General features: G+C 37.1%; 1 protein-coding gene across 1 annotated transcript; it reads left to right on the forward strand.

The window, feature by feature from the left end:
- The first annotated feature begins 9,512 nt into the window (after positions 1-9,512).
- Positions 9,513-20,298, forward strand: Gmnc (geminin coiled-coil domain containing). Its single transcript, XM_005383221.2, has 5 exons — positions 9,513-10,000; positions 11,688-11,862; positions 13,444-13,532; positions 14,382-14,498; positions 16,276-20,298. Exons 1-5 carry the CDS (start codon positions 9,998-10,000, stop codon positions 16,894-16,896), a joined length of 1,005 nt encoding a protein of 334 aa, XP_005383278.1. The 5' UTR covers positions 9,513-9,997; the 3' UTR covers positions 16,897-20,298.
- The last annotated feature ends 1,451 nt before the right edge of the window (positions 20,299-21,749 follow it).

Genomic DNA, 21,749 nt, shown 5'->3' on the forward strand with positions numbered 1-21,749 from the left:
GAAATATCAAATGTTGAGAATAATTTTCTATAACGTCAAATTGATGGGGAAGACTGCTTTGAACATTAGATTTCAATGTTGCTACATGTACTAATAAGGTAAAGAAACATATTTGTATTCATATGGAAAAACATTTCATTTATTTCTGCTCTTGATATGATTGTATCTTACCAAGGAGACTCTAGAAAACCTATTAAAATTTATGTGGGAGTTTGTGAAGAATCTAAATACAAGACATATATTTTGTTAAATACAAGACAATAGTTTGCTTTCTAGAAGCATCTATAGATGGAGAAAATATAAAACTCTCATTCATAATAGTACACCCGTACACTTACACAGCAGACAGGAATACTTAGAAATCACCATGGTGGTCTGGTCTGGTGGCACGTATGTGTAATTCCATCACCAAGGAGACTGAGGCAGAAGGAGTGTATGAGGCCAACCTGAGCTACATAAGAAGCTGAAAGCTGACCTGGAAGACACAGCAAGGTTCTGCCTCAGAAAACAAAGAAGGAGAAGGAGGAGGGGAAGGAGGATGATGAGGAGGGGGAGGGGAGGATAGGGGGAGAAGGAGAAGAAGAGAAGGAGGAGGAAGAAGAAAAATAGGAAGAAGAGGAGGAAGAGGAAGAGGAGGAGGAGGAGGAAATTTTAAAAATGGAAAAGTGGAATGAGGCCTATATAAAATAGGAACACAGGTGAACACATCCACTGTGCCTTATCTTCCTTGAATATATTTGTCAGTTTCAATTTACATAAATACTTCCTCTCTAGTGTAGGAGTCTAAACACTGTGAAGACAAAAACATCTTCATTTTCTTCAGTGCTTTTCTTTCCAGTACCTTATGATGTAGCATACAAAGAAAGAGATTAGTTGTTTTGCTCAATGAATGCGTGTGTGGATTTATTAACTAAAGGCTTTACTGTCTTATGTTTGATGGGACACCTTCAGGAATGGATACCCCTCTACTCCTTAACCAATACCCTTTATTCTTTGATGATTCAGTCACAGTTACACTCAGTTATTCCATAAATCTTTGTCCTTCTATTTTCTGCCTCATGTCTTTGTTTTGATTATCTATAGAATAAAAAGGGCCTCAAATATATAGGGCTTTCCTTGTTCCATACATTCATTTTCAGCTAGAGGAAGTCACATTTCTTATAATGCCAAGAAGACTACTGCACGCTGATTTTTGCAGGAAATGGAAAGTTGAAGTAGGAAAAATGAAAAGCAAAAACACTGTATTATGAAGAGCAAAAGGAAAGTATTAACTTGTAGTTTACTGGCTTTAGTAATAGAAAGATCTCAGTGACCTAGTCCTTATATTTATCTTTGGACCATTTCCCCTACTATACTTTTTTCTATTTATTCATTAAATTTAATATGATGTAAGATATTGGCATACACATTCAGTGTGTATTTCTCAATTTTCTGGAATGATGGGTGTGCTCACCCTCCACAGGTCTCACAGGCATAATCAAAGCACTGATGTAGGAGGAATGTTTTACTTTTCCTTGAGCCCTGACAAGCTAAGACTCTGTAACATGACCCATGAAGTTCCTGCACTTCAAAATCTTGTTTTTTCCTCCCTTAAGCTGATGCCCTTAAGATTTGGGCTGAACTCAATATATCCTCCCACTGAACGTGCCTTTCTCATTTTTCATGACTAGTGTGGTGGTTCCAGTGACTCTGAGAATGAGATAAAGTTTCCATAGAAACAGAAATTAGCAATAACCCTGCTTCATCTCTAAGCGTCTCACCTGCTACTGCTGCTTCCTGTCTTCCTGACCACCATTAATTCTGGTGGAAGGTCCCTGGAGTCTCAGCGAAGCTAGCCTCCATAGAAAATCCTAAACAATACAGGGGTTGGTCTGTTACTTTAAAATGTGCACATTGAATTATGAATTCTTTGCATTAGAAGTAATTTTACAATCATATATTCCTTATATGAATAGCATATGAATAAACTATGAAATATCTGCATTCCCAGTAATCCAGCCCTTAGTGAATTCCTCTAATGATCATGAGCTCACTGTTTACAAGGTAAAAGATCTATTTTTACATAATACTGAGTGTCAACAAATGTCTTTATTTTAAAACTCAAATCTGTTCGTTTCTTAATACTAACTACTGGGACTACTTTTATTTAAGCTCTTTAGTACTTCTGTATCAATTAGAAGACAATCATGCCCTATTCAATTTTCTTCTTCAATACAAAACATCCACAATCTTGTATTTTATCATTTTTGCATTTGGGTGCCAAAGCCCCTTCATGACGTTGTGGTTGCTGGTGATTTAGAGTAATGCAAGACTAACTGATCTGAACAACTTTTAGAACCATTTTTGAATTTGTAGGGAAGAATGAAGTAAAGAATTACTTTCTTCCCACAGTTTCCTCTGATCATGAAATCCAATGAAAGTAGAAACTTACACAGTGCTTGTTTTAGTGAGTACACACAGAGTCTGCAAATACTCTTCAAATGGCTCAGTTCTAACACTGATGGGGTTGGGGATTTAGCTCAGTGGCACAGCGCCTGCCTGGCAAGTGCAAGGTCGTGAGTTCGATTCTTGGTATGGGGGGAGGGACAATGATGTCATTCCATGAAATTGATTATTTCTGTTTATCTGTATGGCTCTAATTCTTATATTATAAAAAAAATAGCTCTTGTAGTTTTAGAAATGTATAGAATCCACTCACAGTGTATACAGCAATATGTAGAGTATGCAGCAATGTATAGAATTCACTCACAATCACTGCAGTTCTCCTTTAAAACTATAAGCACTACGACAACACTGGGTATTTAGCTCCTGCTTAATTTTCATTTGTATTCAAAAACTTGCATGACATTTTAATATAACAATGTTATTTTCCATATCTTTTTTTTTCCAAAAAGATTTTCTATAAATATACAAGCCAAACTGCAGACATACTCTAATTTATTGAAATTATTTGTTATTAGACATTTTAAAATAATTTATGGATGTTCCTTATATTGTGGTGAGGAACAAAGTTGTAAATTACCCTGAAATTTGTTATTAAATTAACTTTTAGTTTGTTAGCTTAAAGATAAATATTTTAAAGTTATTGAAATATGATTGTATATGATTGAAGGTCATTTTCCTTTAACTTTTCCTCCTGGTTAATTTTTTTCATTCAGAATTTTTCTTTCTATCCCAGGCTAAGAAACAAATAATACACACAAATTTCTCTGTCACAAAGCAAAAACAAAAAATTGATTTGTGAAACAATGTACAGGTATAGTTATAGTAGGTTTTGTAATACAAATTTTTAAATAATACAGACTGACTTACCTTATTGTGGCTTACACTAAGCAGAGAACACAAATTCTGTGTCATATACACCCTGACATAAGTCTGCAGAGCACCTGCTGTTTTCTTTTTTCTCATCTCACTAATCAAGTAATTATGGGAATTTTGCCTGTTTGCAGAAAATTTATTGCAGACTAAGTCTTTTGTTTTCCAAAATCTGAACATTTTCATTTATAGGTCTTACAAGGCCTTAGATTTCATTGAGTGGTACAGAGATGTGCACGCATATGCAAACTGTTAAGCAGGTACACATCTGGATACACAGTAATAGATACTAAATAATTCATGAAAGTATTGTAAGTTTTTAAAAGATAAAAACTATGCAATCTGAAGTATGCGTTCAAGAACAAGAAACATTTTTCAAAGGGCTTAGTCAATAGCCTTGCTTGTGTCTTAGTACTATCTTACTCAAAAATTGAAGGCTTTTAAATGTGTTTGTTTTGGTAAAATTATTGGCTACAATTTGGTCATGTGATGCTAATAGTACTGTTGCAAATTTAACAGAAAGAAGGTTTCTAGTTGAATAAATAAAAAAAAAAACCATGATCTACATTCTCTTTACTCTAGTCTTTATCTAAAGTTATAGAGAATTCTGGAATTTTATTTTATGAATATCAGGTAATTTGCTCTTATTATGTTAATTCTAGTGATGTAAAGCATTATTACTTTCATGGCAAGTATAATTCTCTAAATTCTCCTGATTGTTACAATACATGAAAATAGTTCTTTTAACTACAGATTAACCCTTATGCTTTTATTTCTTAAAAATTAAATATTGAAAACAGGATTGGATTAGAAACACACAAATTTCATCTCTATAAAGCTCTAATAAATTTTTCCATTTGATTGCAGATTATTTTTCCACAAGTCAATGTTACTATGAATTGTTAGTACTTTACAGGTGTTTAGATTACCACAGTATGGAATTAGCCATGGACTGTAGCTTGTTTGATCATTTGTATTTAAGTATTTATAGGAAGTAAATGCTTCTCTTTTTCATGAGAGAAGACACATTATTTCAGTCTCTGTTGATTTCTGCACCGCGAGGAATTAGATCTACGTTGTCCTTCTTTGGGATTACGTTGTTAAGCTTTTGGTAGCACGTCGGGGGTGCCTTCCTCATTTGTAGGTGTACAGGTATGTGCCACACTCAAGCTAATTTGCCTTTCAGATATTCTGTGCCTCATCAGCAACTAACCACCAGCCTCTCTATCAAACCCCTGAGATGACTTCCTTGAGCAAAGAAGGCACTGGAGCCTAGCATTTCCCTTTTATGAAAATGCTGGAGCTTATGAAGTGGAAATTCAGTTTAAAATCTAAGCCTCTACTGTACCTTATTTAATCATTTTGTAATGCAGTTCTGTCGAGTGGATGGAGAAAAACTGTATTGGTTTAGTTTGAGGTTCCACACCTCTACCTTCTGTGGCAATGCAAGAGATTTAAAAATTGGAAGCAATTTGGAGAACAAGGTAAGCCTTGATTTCACTTTGGCCAGGTGGGCTACCCTGCAGCAGACCTTCCGTGCCTGTGCGCCTGTGCAAGGTAGCGCGCAGGCCCGCGGGAGCTGCTTCTCTCAGTTCTCAACGTGGCCCAGTGGGACCTAGGAAAAGGGGAACTCTTTTGCCCGCTGACAGCCAGGAAAGCCTCGGTTCTAGCTTAGCTCAAATACTGTTTTATATTCTTAGAAAAGCTAAAAGGTGACGCAGCCAAGCACAGAAAAGACTTACCGCGCTTTGCCAAAGAATGTGAATGTGTATCCATTTGCTAGCTATCTCACAAATAGGAAGAGTAGAGTTGACATTGTAGAACTCCACTTTTATTTTACATTTTTGTTTTCTTTTTTTTTTTAGTCCATGTTTGCGGTGCATAAAATTACATGTCATGGGGAAGTTAGTACGTGCACCTAACACCTCTCAGTTCTGATTTTTCTTTCTTTTTTTGTTCTTTTGTTCCTTCCCCTTCTTATCTCTCCCTGCTTCCTACAGCTCTTGGTCCGTCTTTCCCTTTACAAAGTTCTACATCCATTTTTTTAAATTTCAATTCTTTTCCCCTCCCCCTTCCTTTCTCTGGCTCCCCCTCTGACCATCTCTTGTTCCTCTTCCCTTTTAAGGTAGATCTTCCTACTTCCTATTATCTGTCATTTATTTTTCTCTTTATTTACATGTTGGCTTTCTCATCTAAGAAAATCCACAAAATACTCAAAGTTGTGTGTCTGATTTATTTCACCTAGCATTATGGGTCAAGGTGCATCTGTTTACTTATGAATGCTTCAAGTTCATTCTTCTTTACAGCAGAATAGTACTCTGTCATACACAAATATCACCTTTGCTAGCTCCATTTATCTGTTGATGGGAATATAGGTAACTTCCAACATCTAGATACTATAAATTATGCTACTTGAAACATGGGTAAAATAAGCACATCAGGGAAGTACGTATGGCTAATAAATACATGAAAAATTACTCAACATTGCAGGCCACTAACAATATGCAAATTAAAACAATACTGAAATGCCATCTTACTCTAAAAAGAATGACTATATTTAAGAAATCAAATAATAACAAGTGCTGGTGAGGCTGAGGGAAAAAGGAACCCTTCCCCTTTGGGGGTGGGAATGTAAACAAGGATAACCACTATGGAAATCAGTGTGGAGATTTGTCAAAAAACTAAAGCTAGAAATTACTTCAACCCACTTATTGCCTTTTGACAGTTGACATTTTGAAGACTTTTGAAAATTTTTACTCTTCAAATTTATGAATATCAGTGTATTATGTGATTTACCTTAATAAGATACAACTGAGTATAAATGAAATATTAAGTGCTTATTGAGTAAGTAAAGGACTAAAGATATTTACAAAGCTATTAAAATGAATTCTATCTGAAAATCCAGTAAAATAGTAAAATAAATATTTCTCTTTCCCTCTGTCTCTCTGTCATACACCCACCCACCCACACACACACACACACACACACATACACACACAAACACACACACAAACACACACACACACTTTCATAAAGAAACAATGTCAGTATCAAATGGGACATTGCACTCTTGAATTTATTCAAGTATTTTCCTTTCTTCTGGTTAAAATTTTCTCAAATTTTTAGTTTTTATCTCTTATTTATTTTCTTTTCCGCTCCCAGCATTAACAGTCTGCTTTCTTTTTCACAGCCTTTGCTCATGTATAAAAGTTCTACTACTACATAAATTCATATAAGACAGATACTAGAAAACCCAGTTGATAAGGAGGTATTAATTAGCGAGTCTCTGTCCTTATTAAAAATATTTATTTCTGCATGTATTTCTGTAGGGGTTAAATTCAAAACTATATCTCAAAAACACAAATCTGTCATAGTTCCCAGATATGCTAAAAATTTTTAAGTATTAAATCTTCCATTGTGAAAAGCATCTACTATACTAAATTTTCTTCAAGGTAACACTTTATCTATGTGTGAAAGCAGAAATACTATCTCTTGTGTTGCCTGGAGATTCAGCTGTTGCTGCTAGGATAAAAGCTATGTTCATAAAGAAAACTTAGAAATTTTTCTTTGTTGTATATGCCACTGAATTCACTAATGAGATAATCGATTAAAATGTCCTCCAGGGGTGAAATGAAAGAACATTCCATATGCCAATGTGTTTATCTTGCCAGTCCACCTCTGATCACACTCTACCCTTCTCTGTCTACAGATTTGTTCCTTTGCCCAGGTCAAATTACCTCCTATTTTATTATATCTTTGCCCTGGCAGGAGGTAGTCCTCTGATTCAACAATTGGACTGTCATTATCCACCTCCCCTTTGACACCATCCCTTCAGACACAACACAAAGGCAATTTTTACTGATCTTATTCGCAGAGGACAAAACATCTACCTGGGTTGGATCTACATCACCAAGGGACCACCTTGTCTTTTCATGTGTGAATACAAAACTTCCAAGAGATTTTCATGTGATTACTTACCTGATGCAGTTTTCAAACAAAGGACAATGGAATGATAATGACTTAACTTATATTTAAGCAGCTGATCTTAAATGAAATCAAACACCAAATCTTTCCACCACATTTTTATTAATTTCAAGAAAGTATTATGCTTTAGAAATGTCAGTGTCTCTTTACTGTCTAGGGTCTATAGGCACCATATTATGCCTATAACCATTGCTAAAGTAGTTAATGATTTGCCAAACACTTGTGTGCTTAAAATTTATCCAAGACTTTTAAGATAATGTCTAATACTCAACCCCCTGTGTATAAACATAGCATTTACTTTTGTTTATTTTAATACAGAAGCCATACTAACATATATGTTGGCAGGCTCCCTACCTCTAATGCAAAAATAGTTCCTATGCATCACTTAGTGAATTAGGACATTATTACACATTAATAAAAGTTGTCATGTTTTCCATGGATCACTCATGACAGTATTGTTATCTTAACTTGCAACATGCAGTAATAGTATTTAGAGACCTTAATTATATAATCCCAAGTGACTCAACCTCTGAATGAGGCACAAATTGGCATCTAGGTATACTTTGATGCAAAGTCAATTGTCCTACTTTTTCATATAATGTTTGGTCAGTTGTCCATTTGTATCATTTTTGGTGCCAAGAGAAGTTTTGTCATGTGTCTTACTTCTGACAGCTTCCAAAATCCAAACAACTCAATCCTTTTCTATCATTCCTTCTCATCTCAAAACTAATTCAGATTTTGCCAAACAGATTGCCTGTCCGCAGGACCAAAAGAACGAGCAGTTCTTTGCCTTGAGAAAGGTCACAGACCCTTACAGTCTAAATAGATCTTGATCGCCACCCCCAATCATCTCAGGGTCATATGTCCAGAGCATCTTTGTCCCTTTATGGTGTTGGCAGAGAAAGAAATACTTTTTCATGACACAAATGTGTTCTAGTCACTTTGTATGTGCCAAGGGTGACAAGTAGAGAACGTAGAACTTTTGTGGGCATGGTGGCACATGCTTGTAATCCCAGCACTCAGGAGGCTAAGGCAGGAGAATCATTGTTCGAGGCCAGCTAGGGCTACATAGTGAGCTCAAGGACAGCCTGAACTACATACCAAGACCCTGTCTCTAAAAGATAAAAAAAAAAAAAATAGAGAAATAGAACAATGAAGGTGAAAACTAGTGCCATGCAAGCCACAAGCAGCTTTCAGTTCTCAGGTCTTACCTTGAGCACATATAAATTTTCTAGGGCTACCAGAACAGAAATGTCACACACTAAGTGACCTTCAACAATAGAAATTTATGTTTTCACACTTCCAACAGCTGGAAGAACAGCATGGTTTCTCCTGAGGCCTCTCTTCTTGACTTACAGTTGGGTCAACTGTCTGTGTCTGTCTGTCTGTCTGTCTGTGTCTTCGCATGGCCTTCCCTTTATGTGTGCCCCCTTGGAGTCCCAGTCTTGTTATATGATCGTCATTCTTATTGTGCTAGGGCTCCACCTTTATGACCTTATTTAACCTCAATGAGCTCTTTAGGGTTCCTGCTCAATACAATATCCCTTAGGTTAGGGTTTCCACATAGGAATCTGAGGGGAGCACAATTCAGATACTTTAGGCAGAGGTTCAATCCCAAGTCTGCTGTTTTCCAAGGGGTGTCACTGCACTGGTTGTTTTTCTCAATGACAGTGTTTCATTCCCCATCCTGTGAAACAGGGAGAGTAAGAATACTTGCTTCCTGTGGTTTTGAAGATCCATTTTGTTGGCAAGTAGAAATGAGATCTATCAGCGGTAGATGAATCTTTTTAAGTATGGTTTAACTCTTCTTTCTTCTATAGCATTGGATGAATTGTGAAAATAAAATGTAAGAGAAAAGGTGGAGGAAATAAAATATTTTGAGAAGTATTACAATACACTAATTTTTCTTAATTATGATAATGTGTTTTATATAATTAATTGTGTGGATAGACCCAACACAGAGAAAAACATCATAGATTCCTAAATGTGTGGCTTAATTCACTCCCTACAGCCCCTAATCCTATGTCAGGAATCAGCCCCCAGCACTTGGAGAGGGTAGAGGGCAAACCTCGCTATTCTTGGGACGCTTACATTCTAGAATGGACACCTTTATCCCATATTTCAGAAACTGGGTGAAATAAGACACTTCAAAGGGTTAAAGAATAGTTACATCATACAGCAAATTAACATTAGTTATCCGATGGCCTGAAAAGTACCTAGAAGCAATGCTGACTCTGAGGTCTGTGAAACTGGCACCCTTAAGGGCCCTTCCCAGCCCTGAGATGCGGCTGGATTTGGCCTGATCCTGAGCCCCCCGCTCGGCCAGTCCGGGCTGAATTGCTTCGGCCACGGAGGAGGAGGGACCACCGCCTACTGGGTCGGGCCAGGTACCGAGGTCCCGTTTCCGCGCCACCGCCCGGGTCTGCCCGACTCGCAGCCCCAGTCCGATGCAGTGGTCGCCCAGAGTGCGAGTCACTTTGGTTTGGCTGGGTGTCCCCGGCCCACGTCACCTGTCTGACAGCCTCGCACCAAATCAGAAGGCAGCGCTTGCCAGGAGCCCCGCGCGTCACCGGGAGCTCCCGCAGATTAGAACTCGCCTCTCCTGGCTCCTCCCCTCCGTTCCATTGAAATCTCTCACTGACTATAGGAAAAAGTTAACTCTGGGTTCTGTTTCTGCATTGCTGTCTCCCACTGCAAGATGGTAAGTGAGGACTTGGCGTCAGCAAGTCCGCTGGCAAAACTCGGGAGCTCTGAGTCCTTTGCATCTGGGCTTTATGGCACGTTAGGAGCAAGACTGTTTTGCTGCCTGCCAAGGAAAACGGGTCTGTTCTGCGGGACTCTCTCCCTTCCTCTCCGCTCCCCTCCACCCCTCTCTCCTCTTTCTCCTCCCCGCTGTTACTGCTCTATTACTTCTGTTCTCTATTTTCTCCCTAACTTCCCTCTACACCTGCACCCACTTTTCATTCCACCTCTTCTCTAGATTATTCACATATTCACAAACACTTGGACTTGAACTGCTTTCAGCGCCTTTGGGGGTTTGTTTTCCTCTCAGGTGTCAATTGCATAATAGCTTAGAGCTGATTCCAATAATAACCTCAGGGGAGAGTCTGTAAACAGGCTTTTAGAGTAAAAGGAAAATAGCACTGATAAACGTTTGGCTGGATTTCTTCAGTCTGCACTGCCCCAGCTTCGCTTGCTTCAGAGCTGATTTTTCCCCCTAAACTTTAAGAACATTAACAAAATGTGACTTCTCAATTTTTCTTCTTATTATTATTTGTTTTCTCTCTGTGTATGGTATGCTCAAGAAAGTTCTCAAGTCAGCAAAAGACTCAAGTGATCAAAAAGCGTTTGTCCAATCCTGAATGAAATGGCTTTTACCTGGTTAAACATTGACCAAAAAAATTAGGAAAGGGATGTTGTACAAATTAACCCAGGAAGGCTGCATTCCTGCCCCTGTTTAGAAAATTGGAAAGATTGTTTGGGGTAGGAGGAGAAGAGGGCAAGAGAGCACTCACCAGATCCAAACTCAGGGGAAAAAATCTGCCAGGCATTTAGTGGAGATGGGGTAGCTGTGTAATGGCATTGAGCCTAGGCGATGGAGGGAGCCAGAGTTTATTATCTCTGGTGTTTAACTTCTTTACACTTTGATTAGATGTTTACTTGAAGTGACACTGTGCTCCCATGCTTAGAATGGAAGGAAAACTTACTTAATATCTGTGGGACAGTTATATGCATATATACACATATTCATATATATATTAAGATCTATATATGTCTTAGAATCTGTACTGTAATCTATAATAAAATCTATATTTATTTATGTCTATATCTATATCCAGATATATCTGCATTCCTATCACCATAAAACTAGCAACAGAAAGTTAGACTGAAGGGAAGGGGTGGAAAGGAATAAGGCAATGATATGATTCAGCAGCGAAGCTAAGAAGGTATTCTATAAGATGTTGTGTCCACTTTATCCTTCAAATCTGAATGCTTAAGATATTCGCTAGAGAAAACCAAATAATTCTTACATCTTTGAAGCATTATTTAGAATTTCTTCTGCTTCCTTGCTGAGTAGCTTATTAGATAAGCTGGAGGTTGCAACAGGAAACACCTGATGGCCAGACATTAGATCTATCCAATACTTGTCTGCTTTTTGCTCAAAAGGCCCAAGGAAATTACTGGATAAGTCAGGGAGCCCGGTCCTTTTCAGTCAGTACAATTAAACAATTTAAGTTTAATCTAGATCTATACCTCACACCTTCACCACTTTTTGGTTCACTTCATGTAATTGTTGTATGTTTTTTCCCACCCTTTTCCCCATCAAATCACCCCGTCCCTCCATCTCCTGGACCCCTCCCCCCCACTCCTTATACTGAATTCCACAGAACACCATTCTGCCTTGTCAAGACCAGTATTTTTCAGGAGGCCAGAACTATAACTGTCCGTATTCCACTGCAACATCAGAATCTAGTGTTGACGTTTCCACGGAGACTTGGGTCTCTTTCTGGGCTGCTGGTCTCCTGGACAACAGTGAGCCCCAACAAGCACCGCAGACACAGGGTAAGTTCTGCCTTTCTGCTTTCCTGATAGACCTAGAGCCCTTTTCTAGAACCATAGCTGCAAAGCATCATGGGCCAGGACTCTACAGAAAAGGGATGTGAGAGAAGATTTATTCCCCCACATTCTTTCAGTGTCAGCTATGACACTTGGTACTTTTTATTTGCCAAATAGTGAAAATGAGATTTTTCCTCCTTATAACTTACAGTTTTTAAAGATTCCCAATTTATTGACAGAGTTTGGTCTGGCTGAAAGTTTTATGAAGAGCATTCTACTAAGATGCATTTGAAGTCAAAATGCCAGCTTGACTTTAACTTTGAAGGGAATATAAGGAAAATTATTATCACTATTATTATTTTTTGTGCCTGGAACTGAGCTCAGGACCTTGTGTTTGTCAGGCAGGTGCTATGCCGCTGAACTATATCACTGATCCTATAAGGAAAATTATGTACAACGTTAATTATGAACCTGGAGCTTAGTGCACAATCCTTATAAATATTAAGAGAATTGCTGTATGACACTCAATTTTATGGAAAAAACCCTCACAGACAGTGCAGAATTAAATATCTGCACTATTATCCAATATCCTACATGATTTGGGGAAAGGGATTAAGAAAGAGACAAAAACTTAAAAAAGTTTGAAGTAATGTTATATGTCAGGAAGTTGTAGAGTTTTAAGGCTACATTATAAGCCACAGTAAAAACAGGAGGATAAGAGATTTGAAGCCAACTCATCACACAATTTTATTCCTGTCTCCTCACTCATCATTTCTCTTAAGAAAAAATACTTCAGTGACAGCAATTTTAGTACATCAGGGCAAGAGTCAGCATGATAGTAAAAGAGTGAAAAACAAAAGTAAAAGTCAACCAATTTAGCATGCCCATGCAATTTTGATGAATAAATACAGCTTGCTGTCGAATATGGGGAAAAACTCTAAAAAGTCATAAAACTATACAAACAAAAACAGTTGAAACATAAAGGTGTAGGTATAGTCTTGAAATTTTCATCAAGGTCTTTGGAGAAACAAAGTGCACAGTATTTTAAAGTAGAAGGTGTTACCAAATAGAAATCCGAATAAATAATGTTCACCCAATTTAACAGACTGGCAGACAGAAAAAAAGGGAGCATCCCAAGATGGATTAATTACGAAACCAAACCCTATATTATGAAGCTTTAAATCTTTAGAAAATAGAATACAAATTAGAAAAATATATTGGAATCACAATGTTTTTCTTCATAGAATGGTAGAGACAATAAATATTTCGATGAATAAATGCTGCAGATGCAACTGTTTTATAATTCAGTCATCAGGACTATAATGTCAGGAAAGAATGTGACCAATCACCCCCTAATATATTCACCTCTTTAGCCACATTGACATATAGTGCATACATATATTTCTGTCACCCCTTACTTGCTTCCCTATTCTGAAAGCTTTGAATATTTTGTTTTCCTGTGTGGAAGAAATAGCTATTTCAAGAAGGATAATCAAACCTTTCGGACTTTGGAAATTGTCTCAAGAATTTGTCGCACACAGATGGCCAGTGTGCTTTCTCTGCTGTTCATTTTGTGTTTCCACACAGCATCGTCCTGTGACTTGAATTTCCCTGTTCTGGACTCCTGTTCATGGGAAGAATCTCAGCTCTCCTCACAGCTCTACCGAAACAAGCAGGTCCGTGTTAGACAGAACACGCGGGCTGTTCTCCGCTGTGTCTTCCTCGTACTCCAAGTTGCCTCTTCTCCTCTTTTAAATTTCATGCTAATGTAGGTTAGAATCAAGGTAAACCCCTATCTAGGGAAAGATAAAGTTAGGTAAAAAAAAGAACTAAGACAAGCAGTAACACTCTGAAGACAAAAACCTATAGTCAAACTGATTTCTCACAGTTTAGCTATATGATCCCAGGAATACCCCTTGTCCTCATCGATGAAACTGAAATATTTATGAGGGATATCGCAAAGGTTGGTGGAAAGACCAAATGGTATACTGAGTGGCATAATAGTTTTAAATGATGAACCTAAGTAATCACTGCAAGAAGGGATGATACTTATAAAAGTGTTTCTGGAGATTACTTCATTTTTTGTGTTTTATTTACTGTGGCTCCTGAAGAGTAATTTAATACAGTGGACATGTAGGCATCCACATCCTCCTTCTTCCTTTTAAGTGTGCATGGAAGGAGTCGAACCAAACCTTTCTGAATACGCTTTTTCTATATTTAAACAGTTGCATTCGGCTCATTTCCCTTCATACCTACCTGATTCCCTTGTGGTTTCAACTTTGAAAGTCATTTAATCTCTTCAAACACTTTGTAATAAATGAAAAATTCCAAGCACAAAACTGAACAGTCATGTGGTAGAGGGGTGTAGATTTAAATTAGGTCTCTGTGAAAGAGGACTCCCTGAAATTCTGCTCAGAAAACAAATAGAATAATCAAGTTTAAGAAGGTCGAGGGGCAGTAGCATGACTATAAGTTTACTAAGTCAACATAGTGGAGTGGCCTTCACCATTGTCTGCTTTTTCCAGCTTCAAGATACCCTGATACAGAAGGAAGAAGAACTTGCTAGGCTACACGAGGAGAATAATCACCTGAAACAATATCTGAATTCTACGCTGGTTAAATGTCTTGAAGAAAAGGCCAAGGTGTGTTAACAATCTCTTTCATAAGGTCAGGGCAGAGAATTGAGAAAGGAGACTATTTACAAAAAAACAAAATAAAACAAAAAAAGCTCCTTGATTCAATGCAAGAAATTTACTAAGCAGAGTGTCTTGATATACATTAATAAATGCATCAATTTTTTATTAAGGAAATACATGACATTCACAGGAGATTGCGTATGTTATTTATCAGAAATATCTAGGTTGCAACATTCAGTGAGGCACTGCAAAAGGAACTCTTGAAGAAACAAAAGCTAATCCGGGGACGTATGCAGACTGCAGAGGTTATTCAAAAGGAGAGTTAGACACATGAAATTCTGGAGTAGAAATAGATATGAAAAAAGTCAGGTATTTTAGCTATCTGACTTCAGCTAAATCATTCTCTCTTAGGGCCTCCATTAACTTCATGTGTAAATGGATGAAGCAAAAGATGTGTTCAAAATCTCTCTTGGTCTAAAAGGCTATGAATCTGACTAGAGCTCAGATACACTGACTACCTTCACTGGCAATTAGCTGTGTGGAATTCCATTACCTTTCATTCACGATTTTCCTACACTTTTAAATGAGTTATTCCCAACTTAAGGATGAATAGCTCAGCTATTTGTTCTATCATTTTCTTTGTTCTCTTTTGGCTTTTTGTTCTCTTTATTTTCTTTGGTTTTGCAAGTTTTCTCCTGTGTATGTGTGTGTGTGTCTGTGTGTGTGTGTCTGTGTGTGTTACTGGGGTCAGGCTTTTGCACTGAGCACATTTTGATTTATTTTGAGATGGAGTCCCATAAAATCAATAAATTGCCCAATCTGGGATAAAACTTGCAGTCCTTCTGCCTCAGCCTTCCAGAGTTTTGAGATTACAGATGCAAAAAATATTACCCAGATGTTCTGCAAACTTTTTATTATATATTTCCCATTATGCTATTATTATTGGGTTACTTATCAATTTTTATCTTACTTCCACTCAAACTACATTATTTGATATTTTGAGTCTAAGTTGATACACTAATTAAACTTAACAGTTCAGAGATCTTAGATTTGATTCTTTTACAATCAATATTTTTGATAAAAAGGGAACATATCTTACAGTTCTCAGTCTGGGCTCTTAATTCCACCCACTATTCCATGAATGAAACATTATTAAGTGATATTAATTGGGTGGTTGTATCTCTCTTGATCTCGGTTTTGTAAAATTTAGAATAATACAATAATATATCTCATGAGAATGCTTTGAAAGTTAGTTAAATAAAGAGGCAATGTTGTATAGTGCTTAAATCAGAGGTTCTGCCTAGATTCAGAAGGGTATGGATTAAATCTGAGCTGAGCTATCCTTAGCAATCTGTAAGTGCCCTGGTTTTCTCATTAATGGAGATTAGTAGCTTCTATATGCAATGAGATAATGCATTCAACCAGTCCTTTAAAAATCATAATAAATAATAGCTTATTTACTTATGAATGATACTTCCATAAATGATAATTGCCATCACCATCAGCATAACTGTCTTTTCTGCCCCGAGCTGAAATGCTAAACACAGCATCTATCGATTTTACCTTTCAAAGTAGAGCAAAAAATTAAAATTTCTAGGAAATAATTATTATGAATTAAAGTTTCTAGGAAATAAATTATCACCTTGCATGGATTTTAATTCACTGACACTAATCCGACTAGGTTTGCTAATGTATGAAAAAATAAAATTTTAATTTGTCTACAGCATTATGGTAGCCAGTAAATACTTGAAAGATGTGTAATTTTCAAATTCCAATCTTCTAGAAATTGCTTTCATCAGATGAGTTCTCCAAAGTATGTGGGAAATTCCGAAAGGGGAAGAGGAAACCTAAAGAGCAAAGGTACTCTCCTGCTGAGACGCCCCACCCCAAAAATGCCAAGAGGAACCTCTCCAGTGAGTTTGCTAACTCTGTAGAACAACCTGGACCCCCTGTGGATCCCTGGGTCCTCCAGACGCTTGGGTTGAAAGACTTTGACACCATTGATGACGCCAGATCAGCTAACTACAGTGCCCTCTCCGCTCATCCCCGAGGAGTCAGCAGTACATTTTCCCACTTTCTAGGGGAAGCGGTTGATTATGAAGATGTCCCCAGAGAAGATCTGCCCAGTCACCGTGAAGGTGAAAGAACAGCCCTGCTACACAGTACTGCCAGCCACGGAGAAGAGCTTCACTACTTTCCTCAACTTTCAAATCCCCCAGTGAGGGTCCGAATGCTTCCTTATCAGGATGTGGATGTGTCTCCCAACAAGACAGAGATGGCCTTCTCCACGTCCCTGAGTCCGCACTGTAATGTGAAGACTCATTCTTTTCAGCAGGGACAAGCTTTTGTGCGCAGAGATGAAGAGGGTGGCTGGAAATTTACCTGGGTCCCTAAGCAGTCTTAGTGACCCACTCGCATCACAGAGCATTGCTATGAACTCTGTTTACAAAGACCGCTCTTGCACTTGACTATGACTATGTGGAACCCTGAAGCTATTACCCAGACTCTTTCCTGCCATTTTAAAAGTTCCTTTCAGTTATCTACTTAAATCTGCAGGGAATGGCTTTCAAGAATTTATATGCAGAGGTATCTGCTCTTCTTTCACCTAAATTTGATTTGTTTACACACCAGCACCTACGGTTCACTTCCTCTCTTTGCTTTGTACTTGAAACAGTAGTGTCCAATTATTGGTATATTTACTCAAATTTCAGTTTTACTTTTCCAGTTATGACCAGCTTAACAATGTCCCTTCATTTATCAAGCCGTTAAAAGCTCATAGTCCTTTTGCTTTTCTTCCTTTCCTGTTCCTCTGTCTTTCTGAGCACTGCCTTTAGAATGAGCCCTAGTACTGGTCTAGTACTTGCTACTGAGTGTGCAAATAGCTGAGACGGGGTAGACATAAGTGTCTGCTCATTGTCACTACAGAAGCTGCAATGTGGATGTGAGTGGCTCTGTGTCCTGGGAAGTTCAAAAACTTGAATGCCCCAAGGTGGCATGGGCAAAACATCTCAAAATAACTCCACTAAGAAGCAGTATCATTGATCAGTGACATGTTACTTTTAACATGCCCCATTGTATATCAGCTTCTCCTGGCACTTGACATTTTTTATTTAATCAAAATGGCTCAAGCAGGAATGTTTTTGAGGAACAGTGGTAACAAAGCAAGTCATCCTTTTAATGTACACAAATGTTGGTTCACAAACTATTACTTCTGGTAGCAGAGTCTACTGGTCGTCCATTCCTTCACTCATCAACTCACCTGAAATATCTGTAGAACATCTCATCCATCCACTCTGTGTCAGGCACTGTGATACCCTCTGAGAGATTTAGACTCTGCGCCTGCTCTTATGAAACCTGGAATCATTTCCCGACTCTTAAACTTTGAGAGAGCTACTTCTCTTGCATGAAAGTTCATTTTTCGTAGATGAATATGGCATTCCAAAGAGATGTTTGCTCACATTCTATGCATCAAGTCATGGTCACTTCAGCTTTTCTCCAATGAAGTAATTCCTGGCACCTTTCCCTTTCATTTGGATAAGAACTACAGATATTATGTAGGGTGAACTTTACATATGATATTTTTTTAAAAAATGAGTCATTTGTAGTTAACCTTAGAAATCATTGCTCTTACTACAGCATTCTTTTTCTACTAGGAGCCCATTTCCTTGCTTAGTTCAGTCTGTTTGAGAGCCACTTGCATTTAGAAATAGAGGTACATCAATTTTCAAGTAAAGGTGTATAGAGTGATGCAACTATTGATATCATGGGTTCTTCCCTTTCTAAATTTAAAAACCACATGTATTTTTAGTGCTCTTATGAGTCCTTTCCCATCCCTCAAGCGTCCAAATATTCCCAGTAAGAAATTACACATCAAAGACATACACCCGTGTTTTTCAGATCAACTTCACTCAATGATGAATCCAACCATGTTGAGTTCCACTCCCATTTTTATCTTCCCCATTCCCTCTCAAATCACCTTGCATGATTTAGATTTTGTGCATGTGCTGTTGGGAATGCTAACAAAGACATTCCTTTTTTTCTTTTTCTTTCTTTTTTTCTGATTAGTTTGGTCATGTGAACAAAACATCTATGTTAAAATGTTATACCAGTCAATTTTCTTTATCAGCCATGAAGGAGAATTCAAGATAGTAGTTAATATTGTTCTCTGGAATGTTCTCATGGCTTGGGAAAAGCTAAGACCACATTCAACTTTCTCAACAAAAAAATTAAGAGTGCCTTTTGCACTCTAGTCTAGTGTCTGTGCCCCTGGTGGGTGAAATTTTCTCTGTTTAGAATAACAAATTTAAGAATTAGAATTGACTGTAGCCTACTACACTAGGAATTGTGTAAACAATGTAACAGTTGTGAAAGGAAAATAATCAAGCTGTAAAACAAAATCAGTTAATGCGTTTATTTTGCATTTTAAATGCCACGTTATGTGTTGAGCACCATGAGGATGTATCCAGGTTTAGCTCAGTGCATTTGATACATGAAACAGAGGCACATAAAATATCATAGCTTACGAGAGCTTTTAAATAAAACTTGGTCTCAGTCTGCTTTAAAGAAATTATAGAACATTTGTGTGACAAATTGTGACAACTTGTTCTGGCTTATATCATAAAGCATGGTGTGGAAGAAAACAAGAACACATTCTTGCAATCAAAACTATAAACATTTGGTATTTGTTTGAATCATGTATAGAGAATTATTTTGCTGATAGTTGAGAAATTAGAAGTTTCTTTCATTTGAGTGTATGTTCTACTATTTATGGTTTTATCATTCTTCTCCAGTAAACTACAGTTAATATTAAGCTAAAGTGGGAAATAAAAACTAAATGCTTTTGTGATTAGGATAAATATTTATACATTGTTCATAACATTTTCTAATAATAGATTTTTCCTCTGGGCATAACTGTAATCTTATTTATTTGTACTTCTTTTATATGAGATATATGGCCACAGTAATACTATCTTCAGCATAAGAGCTTGATACTTTTTTCCCATTGACGAGGGTTTCAGACACTAGGTTGTTTAAGGGTCAGGTTCCTTAGGAGTACAGCATTCTCTTTCTTCTCCTCACATAAAAATCAGAAGACAGTATTTATTTTTGAAATTTCATTTCCAATGTCCTCTGATCACATGAAAATAAATCACTCTTGTATCTCAGAAGTAGCTCGAAAATAAGGACATTTGGAAAGCCTCAGCTATGCAGGTGACATTTAATGAGTGGGATTACTTAACACTCCAATGATACTAACCTATGATTTTGAAACATTTGAGGAAAAGAAAGTACTTGTATTAAAAACAGGATTGCTGAACTTCATCTAATTCATAAAAATAGAAATTTTTTTCAGGTTTGACAAATGGATTCAACAACAAACTTTACTAAGGCACCACAGGTACATCAGAAAGTATAGTTAGTATACCCAGTGTTAACTTTTTATATGTTGCTTCCTGCCTTTGAAGTTAGGACATACATATAAGCATTTGTTTCAGGTTACCAAAAGATACACACAATGTTAACTCGTAAATGTCTTCATATTTTTTATACTAAACCAAGCAGATTTGGCCCTCAAGCTATAAATACATTGTATTAATTTCATTCCTTAATGCATTTTCATATTGTCTCTACATTTTTGTCACACAAGCACAAACATTCATACTTATATTGGCTATTTGACAAATGCAAACTATAATTTAACACTTAATATTTAAATGATATGATTTATTTGTGATTTGTAATATTTCTAATTATATGAGTCAGTTTTGTAATGAGTTTATGACTAATAAAGAAATGACAAAACCTCTTTAATCCTCTGTGGGGCTCCTTTTTTAGGAACATTTTTCAGTGAATGCGGCAATGGATGAAGAAAAAGTTTTCTATACTCATTTATGTTATAATTTTATGTCATAAAATATACACTACTATTTTCAAATGTATGGCAAAGTAATGTGATTAATAATTAGCCACTTGTATTTAATAAATATAGCCTTGTGTTTGGGGTCTACTGATAAAATATAAAATACATGTTAAAACTAACTATAGATGGGAGAAGAGTAATTTAAACATGCTTAATCAAAATCAAGGGAATATTTTGTGGTCATAATGGAATAGTCTGTTTCAAGTATGGCTGAATTTATGCACTGAAGGCACAATGTCAGAAATCTGGTTTAGGATTTCATGGGAGGGTATGTTTGGGGTGGAGTCCTGAATGTTGATAAGATAGTATTTACCTCAAAAAAGCATGATAGAGACCAAAGAAGACAAACTCTGAGTTGTAAGGCAAATTGCATCGCATAGAATAACTCCTTTGGTGGCATTCTCCTTCTGTTTCTCATTTGTAACCCCTCACCAAATGAGGAAAAATGTCAGCTAAATGTTGCAGTTCTGCAAGGAGAATTATCAATAGATGAGGATGTTGGGGCTGGGGATTTAGCTCAGCAGCAAAAGCGCCTGCCTGGCAAGTGCAAGGTCGTGAGTTCGGTCCCCGGTACCGGTGAAAAACCAAAAAAAAAAAATAGATGAGGATGTCTGCATCTGAACACTGTGAGCAGGCTTTCTTTGAGACTGTCTCAGCCATATATTCAAAAGAGGGAGAGTAATATCAAAAGAAAATTGTGTACAACTTACAAATCAGCCCAATAACCCTCTCAACATAGAAATTCTTTTCTTAACAATCATGAATGATTAAGGTTTTATTTAATTTTTACAAGTATATTTGAGGATTTATCTTGGAATAAACTGTATTTCAAACCTCACTCATTCTAGCTAACCCTTGAATCTGGAGGAAGTACATGTTGATTACTGGAAATATTTTATCAGAATGAGTTAGGTGCCTTGGTTTTCATTTGAAAGATGACAAAACCGGTCCTGAGTTTTATATATGGTTCGTGATAATAAGTAGTTAAGGTCCAAAGACACTTCTGGCTCTGATTTTAGATAGAATGTTCTCTCTATTAGGACATACAATGACTATTTTGGGGACCAATAAACATATTTGCAGTCTACCATCTCTTATAGACTATTACAGATCTCAGACATACAGCTTCTGAAAGTATGGAGGGGCCCTGGAGCCTTTACTTTATTTTCTTTAGAAGTTTATTCTAGGGCTCAAAACTCCCATCACAGCTAACAGAGATTGCTCACAAGAGACTTAATCTTTTTATGCACAGTGCTCCATTTTTAGAACAGAAAATAACATTAGAACATTGTCTTAGTTATTTTCTCCTTGTTGAAACAAATACCCCACACTCAAAG

The sequence above is a fragment of the Chinchilla lanigera genome, unplaced genomic scaffold (genome assembly GCF_000276665.1).
Source record: "Chinchilla lanigera isolate Chin_1 unplaced genomic scaffold, ChiLan1.0 scaffold00019, whole genome shotgun sequence".
NCBI classification, from domain to species: domain Eukaryota; kingdom Metazoa; phylum Chordata; class Mammalia; order Rodentia; family Chinchillidae; genus Chinchilla; species Chinchilla lanigera.

What these genes read in the sequence shown, in the direction of transcription:
- Gmnc (XM_005383221.2), top strand. An exon ending in ACAAGCACCGCAGACACAGG is followed by an intron (nt 11,863 to 13,443) that starts GTAAGTTCTGCC and finishes GTTTCCACACAG; the next exon opens with CATCGTCCTGTGACTTGAAT. An exon ending in AGCTCTACCGAAACAAGCAG is followed by an intron (nt 13,533 to 14,381) that starts GTCCGTGTTAGA and finishes TGCTTTTTCCAG; the next exon opens with CTTCAAGATACCCTGATACA.